Consider the following 7,451-nt stretch of genomic DNA (forward strand, 5'->3'; position numbering starts at 1 on the left):
CAAGGACGTGCTCAACTCCATCTATAGTAGATTTTTTGGGTATCAAATAACTTCGGGGGCTAGCAAATGGTCCAATGACTTTTTCATGAACATTGATTCAGATATCGTATAGCAATAAATAAAAAGATTGGCGGGAATTTTTAGGTACGATGTCATCGATTTTATAGGAACACTTGTTTTATTGGAGACTACTAAGAAATATGACAACTGGTTCCTATGCAATTCTTCTTTCCTAATGGTAGCTTTCCAACTGAAAAAAATTCAATCTCTAATCTTGGACAAAAATATTGAGACAAAGGCAGTTTTTCCTCATTATTCAAGCATGGATAAAAGTGTCAAACAGTCAATACACGCGTTGAAATGCTGCTAGTCACATTCTTTAGCACGCTCGCACACCAAAATGAATTTACACTGGGACCTACAAAGGCTCCAAAATACGTGAAAAATGACCATGTTGACGTCAGTAGCACTTAGCACATTTCAAGAGTTTGGACTTACCAAATTACCTAAGATCCTAAGTTCACTTTGAACATTGACAAGTGAACTTTGACAAGTTCGAAATGTGTGAATCCAATATAGTAATATCCTATGAAACTACTTGTGGTGGCGAACTTCGAAATTATCTGTCTTGTCTCAACATATTTTGACCAAGAATGTGGATGCTTTCATTTAGCAATAAGAACATACAAACAGAATAATATTAGAAGATACTAAGTTTAGCCCTGTTGAAGCTGAATTTTGAGTTATAACGAAAAAAGAAAAGTGGTGGTGGAATCCTCCGCCAGCATCAATTACACTAAAGACACGAACTTCTTTAGAATAAAGGTACTTTTAATACAAATAATGACTCAAATGTGGAATTTAGTCTTTTATTATTGATTCTATAAATGTTCCTTCAGAAAGTGGAAGAATTCCTCAATAAAACGATTTTCATTCACGAGTTTGCGACATTTACCACTCTCCATAATGAAAGAAGCATTGAAGAAGCATTAACTACCATTACACACACTTTCAAACTAGCCTGTAATCCTCTACCTGTTGTGCTATTTAAGGGCCACCGACCCCTCTGTAAATTTTTGAACTTATTGTTTATTCAATATGAAATTCTGACAAATATTGTCCGGACTTAACGTCACAACGTGTTTAAAAGAACTCAGAAGAATTTAGCATTTTTTCCCCGGACCTTACGTCACAACGTGGTCAAAAGAATTCAGAAGAATTTAGTATTTTTTCCAAAGATGTAATTAAACATACGGCAATGGGAAAAAAATAGCTTAAATGTTAGATTGTAAAAACATTTCAATAATTGCTTAGAATGAATTATTAAATCGAAGACCGAATAAAAATTTTGTAGAAACATTTTAATAGGTGGTTTGCCGCAATCATTATCCATCTCGCATTTTTCATCAAAGTTTGCACGTCATAAATAGTTCAAACACTATGCCCCTTTCTACAAACACCTATTCATACCCCGGGTGTTAATGTTTTACCTAAGTTAGGCCCAATTACTGCCTAAGAAATTATCAGATTTGTTTGTTTGGGCTTTTATGAGTTTGGTGCCTTGTGAAATTGCCTATCTTGGTCTGAAACAGTTAAGAGTATTCTTCTAACCAAGAATGCACATTATAAACGCTGCATTCTATAAAAAAGGTAACTCAATTATTGTTGGACTCTTTGTTCAATTGACGCCTCAGTAAGCTAATGAATTATAGCTAAAAAGGAAAAATGTTACTTAGAGTGTCACATAATACTTAAGTTAACTATTTTCATTGCTAGAAATATATGCCAAAATGTACATCTCCAAAAACGGAAATATAAATAAAAAATGCTAACGTCAGCAAAATTTGTCGGTGACACTGATATTTTGTGGCGTGATTTTTAATTTTAATGTAAAAGACATCATTTGTACAAAAATTTAGACTTGGTTACGCCGATTTCTACATACACGAATAGCAAGTTAACCCAGGTTCATCTTAGGGAAAATGTCAATTCGCTTTAGCGTCAGCGGGTTTTAAAAGCTTTGAATAAGACTTTGAAGTAGGATGAAAAACAATATAAAAGTCATTTGGGTCTTCAACTTAAAACGGCTAAAAAGACCGCCGGTATAACCACATAACCCTGCTGCGAGTAATGGATATTTCTTTTGTAACATGGCTAACTTTGGTTAGGTGCAGGAGCATATTAGTCAAGTGAATAAAGAATTATGTGTCAAGTTAAAAGGCAAAGATTTGATTTTAGCAACCGTTTCCGATATTGCAAGCATTGGAAATATTGGGGGCAAATACATTTGCAATCTCGGTATTCTAAAACCAACATGTATTCCCTGGGTTTGGACTGAATCAGCCCCTTCCCCCCACACTATCAGCATTACGTTTTTTCTTGTAAAAGATTTACTCCAGTTTTCTCTGCTTTGAATAAAAATAATGTTTAACGAAATGTTTAGTCGCAGTAAATTTTAGCACTGTAACCGTGTCATTGGTGGGAAAAAGTTCTTCGGATCTATTAAAATAAATTAAATGCCTGAGTGAATGATCGCTTAGTTGGGCGTCAAAACGTACTAATAAAATAAAAATTAGAAAATCCTTGTTCATTTATCTGATTTGTTCTTTCAAATAACATAACAAATGAAATTGTCTTTTTATTTCTTTAGACCAATTAATTATATTGATAATTCCAATGTTTATAAATTGTGCGGGTTGCTTTTCGTGCAAGCAAAGTTAAAAGCCACTGATGTTTTGTTAAACTAGTATTTACATCTCAAACTGTTGGTTGAAAAAAATATGGAAGTTAGTGTCGAAAAGTTAGTCCTCAGCCCCTGATTAACTTTCTCCATAATTCTTTTACGGGCTTAAAATTACACTGTGATATTTTCTTACATTTCCTAACTTTTATTTAGCTTTTTGGAAAATGTGACAAAGTGTTGCCATGGCAACTAATATTTGAACAGAGTGAAAAGTTTCGGTAATTTTTTTTTATAAAAATGTTTTTATTAGCTTTAGGGTACTCCTTAGTACATTGGAATCGCGCCCATAAGCAGACACCATCGGTGCAAAAAATAAAATTGTCCACTTTATAAAATAAACCTATGATTTATAGAGCTTTTGTCAAAATAATTATAGAATTTTGGCCGAAAAATGTTCTTAAAAGTTTACCTTACGAGGAATGCATATGAAGAGGCAATGTATTTGGACATTAAACATTATCCATAACAAAAAGTAGGCTATGAAAGATAAAAAAGTATTTTTTAATTGACGACTATTTGCGATTCTTAACTAAAAGAATTCTTTCTTGTGACTGTTGACAATGTATCTTGGGTGTTCGTATTAAGTACCACAGTCCGTCTTTTAGAGCTGTTCTCTTTAGCGGTATTCCACTGCTTCTATTCATACATTATTTTGTTTGTTTGTCACGTTAGTTTGACTAAATATCAAGCAGTTATACAAATATTTTGCAAGTCTAAGCCCATTTGTACCCATTTCCGTAATTTTGACGTCATTAGTAAAAACGCAAAGATAAAAAAAAAAAAAAAAAAAAAAGACGTGGCAGATCGTCGAAAAAACTTGTCAAAAAAAAAAAAAAAAAAGATCTGCAATCTTTTTTGACGTAATTGTTAGGCTTGGGCAACACTTATGGAAGAGTTTGTGTTAATTGAAAAACTACTTAAGAAATTACAGAGGTGGTAAGGCGAATCGGGCCAGCCTCTCCAGCATTGAGAATACCAAAAATAACCCAGCAGAAATAGAGTTACGAAAGAAGCGATTTAATGGCGTGTGATAAACGGACCACTCAATAGGTCAAGGTCCTAGAAGTTATACACAATTTAGAACAATATAGATATGTAGACAACCTGTTTATGAATAATTAATTTTTGATGATAAATTTGCTACTCTTCAGTATTTTTTTGGCAGTAAAATAAGCTACAGTCTGTAAATATATTAAGTATCAGTAAATCGAAAGTTCGCTTTGACGAGGGAACAGAGACAACACGAGGAGCTGTGTTACTACCTCTGAAAAGATTTCAAAGCCATATTGTTGCTTAGACTGGCGTTGTGTACAATCAAATTTTAAGTTTCTATACAAAATTTTAAAGGATATAGCTAACTATCTAGTCGAAGGTTTTGGCGTTTATTTTATTACAAAGTTTGAGTTAAAAGCAAGGACCACTGCCATTAGCTCGATTTTCGTGCAAGTCACTAGATTTAAAATCAACAGCCGTTTCGTAGCCCCTTTAAAATCACTTTTTACTTGATGGAGGAGACGAGTCGCAGAGGTACTGTCATAACACGAAAAGAAGATTGGGATGATGATTATTTTTATCTTTAGTAAAGACAACTAATCAACACTCTTTTTAAAACATACGTTAACGTCATTTGTACATAGCCTTCATGCCAATAAATACTAAATCCATTCTTTCTTCGTATTCAATCCTCCGGGACTGTTTCCACATATACTGGTTCAGACACCAATTTATTCTCCGTGTCAGCTTCTATCGCTGTTTCAAAGTACAGCGGTTCATTTAATCCATCATTTTGCAATGATGTTTGTACGCTGTTGCAGTAAGACAGCTGTGCATAATCTTCATCAAAGACTCCATTTTTATCTATCTCTTTATAAATCTCTTCTTCTTTCGCCTAAATTGTTAGTATGATTTTGGTTGATTTATTGATTTCATTGGTTAATTACTTTATAGAAATGAAAATGCGAATTGCGAATTTTACCTTTTCACCCTTTTTATATTGTAAATGAGAAACCATCTGCAAATCTAAATAGAGTTCATAATATGAAAGCAACAACAACAAAGACTATAATAACAGCAAAAACAGTAAAAACAAACAAATAAACCAGCAAACAAACAAACAAAACGAATAATGACAATAAATTCAGTAAACACAATCTTACCTGCTGTAGCATAATTATCAGATGCATAATTATTTGTTTTCAAGCTTCCCTGATTATTATTATCCACGCAACTTGGACTCTTTACCGTAGAATTTGACGGCTAGGAAGTGAAATTTTTAAAAAAAGATTATAGCAATTAAGGCTACGCTAATTATACTTACTGTTTATGAGCGAAACAACTACATTTCGTGATGTTCAAATATCTATTAAAACAATGTCTACCACATTAGGATGATTTCCGCAAAAACGCAAAGCTAATGTTGAAGCTGCTTAAATAGCAATAAAATAATTTAGCTTTTTGAGAAAACACACCGTTCTGTTGGCTTTCTTCCACCTAGAAATAAAAATTAATAACTGAATAATCATGTGTTGGAAAATATAAAGAGATTTGATCTTGTGCATTAAAATTGCAATCAGAGCGTTATTAACAATTAATCTTTTTAGGAAAGTTGAAATTCTTAACAGGAATAAAGAATCGACAGAAAACAGACTATTTTACATTAGTTTGTAACATCTAAGCTTTGGTAACATCACTTTTTTCAAAAAGCAACTGGTTCTGTTATGAAAAATTTTGAGTAACTTTTGGTACTCAGTTTTGTATATAGGCAACAATTTTTTGATCCGGATTAACATATTCAATATTTCCTGATAATTTGCCAAAGGAATGACTAAATTATTTGAATTCAGGATCAATATTTATGTTAGCATGTAAATTTCCAACACCAAGTACAACTGCCTGTATCAGTAGTCAAACATTGATTTAGATTTTTTCTCAACATAAAAAAAGTGTTGCCATGGCAACATTTTGGCAAATTTCCAAAAAAAAACAAATAGGGTTAAACCTGCGTATATATCATACAGAATTGTATGTGAAGATAAAGTGTAATGTTAGCATCTTTTATTTCGCTTTTCTCAATCGAAGAAAACTTAATTTATTTTCTGCACATTCCACAATTATTTGCATCGGTATATACGACTCTTATTACGCTTTTGGGTCCGAAAGCTTCCAGCAGATAAAACTAATTGACATGTGACTGTTTGTTTTACATCGTCACTGTAAAACACCTTTAATCACTCACTTATCCTTATTTTCTAATCGATACAGCAAGACCTGATTTACATTAAGTAGCGAAACAAATATGCAATAAGTACGTTAATTAATTTTACCTTACAATTAATACAATCAAAATTAGTACAACAATTACAACCATAGCGCATGCGCTTCCAATGATAATACTGTTGCTATTTCCATTTGAGTTTTCTTTCAATGTCATTGCTGATTTTGTTGTGATCTGTTTCGAAGTCGTTGTTGAAATTGGTGTTGAAGTTTTTGCTGTTATTGTTGTGTAATCTAAAAAATTGATAAATCCGTGCAAATGTTCCTAGAATATAGCTTGTTGTAGAAACGGTTTGATAATGTTCTAAATCCAATCTACTTAAAAGATGATCATTTATTCAATAATTACTTACAAGTATATGTTCCAAATTTTTTATATACGTAGCAATCAGCTGAAATAACATGTGTTGAAGGATTTTTTCGCTTGCCACAAAGTAATTTAACCAATCTTCCTTTAATATTATTCAATTTTCCATTGAGCTAAACAGAATTCATTTTTACTACTTCGACATAACCAGATGACATTTTGAGGAATGTCAATGAGACATTTATGTAATTAAAATAGGAAAATGCCTATAATCCAAAATAAGACATTTTAGACGCAGAGTATGAAATTATCTACGTTTAGTGCGCAATAAGTACTTTAATTATTAGATCTTTGTTCTTTTATCATTTACTTGACTAGTTTAATGAAAATTAAATACCCAAATATTAAGTCCTTCTCCATCAAAATGTTCTTTAATATGAATATTCACCCAACTTTGGGCAATGCTATTCCATGCCAATAGTGAATAATGTTGACAATCTTCCATGTCGCGATATATTTTTTGAGACTTCAAGACATCTTTTTTACATCCTAACATCAAGAAGAAATGCATTCATAATTTAAAATAATATCATCTCATCAAGAGGGGAGTTTATTCCAGAAGTTGTCAAGCAGCATCTTACACACTGACTGAGATAAAAAGACAGAGGTAACTGTCAAAATGGTAGCCTAAAATAAATTCCCTTGTTTATGACGTTTTAAGATACTTTTCAATGACAATTCGTGGCAGTGTTTTTAAAATAATGAAAGGAAAACTTAGATTAGAGAATAACTAAATAATTCAAAAACATAATGGCATAGTAGGTACCTGGTGAGATTTTTGAACGTCTAAAGCAACCTGCTGTACCATTAACAATATGAAACGTCCTGTCTCTACTGCTGCATTTACATAGACCGTTTGACCTTCCCCACACCGTGTTACTAAGTTGATCACATTCCGACTTGTTTACATTTTGTATTACATCTCTGTATTTTCTAGAAACCTTTAGACATTCGACAACATATAACAAGAATATAACGCTCATGTAAATACTTGATTTTTTTACCAACTTCATCTTACCATCTACTAACATGTATTTATGTTTTTTAATTAAAGTGATATGAATCAAT

The 7,451-nt window shown here is 32.3% G+C and overlaps 1 protein-coding gene across 2 annotated transcripts; it reads right to left on the bottom strand.

Moving 5' to 3' along the window:
* Positions 1-4,338: 4,338 nt before the first annotated feature.
* On the bottom strand, positions 4,339-7,451 carry LOC130623598 (uncharacterized). 2 transcript variants are annotated; one of them, XM_057439102.1, is made up of 8 exons: positions 7,150-7,450; positions 6,721-6,872; positions 6,370-6,496; positions 6,067-6,250; positions 5,212-5,233; positions 4,900-4,999; positions 4,719-4,762; positions 4,339-4,631 (listed from the first exon to the last, which is right to left on the bottom strand). In XM_057439102.1, the coding sequence occupies exons 1-8, from the start codon at positions 7,412-7,414 to the stop codon at positions 4,422-4,424; spliced, it is 1,104 nt and encodes a 367-aa protein (XP_057295085.1). In that variant the 5' UTR covers positions 7,415-7,450; the 3' UTR covers positions 4,339-4,421. The 2 variants fall into 2 exon arrangements, with proteins under 2 accessions (XP_057295085.1, XP_057295086.1); XM_057439103.1 differs by lacking the exon at positions 6,721-6,872 and having other exon boundaries at positions 7,150-7,451.

The sequence above is a fragment of the Hydractinia symbiolongicarpus genome, chromosome 13 (genome assembly GCF_029227915.1).
Source record: "Hydractinia symbiolongicarpus strain clone_291-10 chromosome 13, HSymV2.1, whole genome shotgun sequence".
NCBI lineage: Eukaryota > Metazoa > Cnidaria > Hydrozoa > Anthoathecata > Hydractiniidae > Hydractinia > Hydractinia symbiolongicarpus.

What these genes read in the sequence shown, in the direction of transcription:
- LOC130623598 (XM_057439102.1), bottom strand. Translation starts at nt 7,414, where the DNA reads ATGTTAGTAGATGGTAAGATGAAGTTGGTAAAAAAATCAAGTATTTAC. An exon ending in GGAAGAAAGCCAACAGAACG is followed by an intron (nt 5,000 to 5,211) that starts GTGTGTTTTCTC and finishes TTCACTTCCTAG; the next exon opens with CCGTCAAATTCTACGGTAAA. An exon ending in AATATAAAAAGGGTGAAAAG is followed by an intron (nt 4,632 to 4,718) that starts GTAAAATTCGCA and finishes CTAACAATTTAG; the next exon opens with GCGAAAGAAGAAGAGATTTA.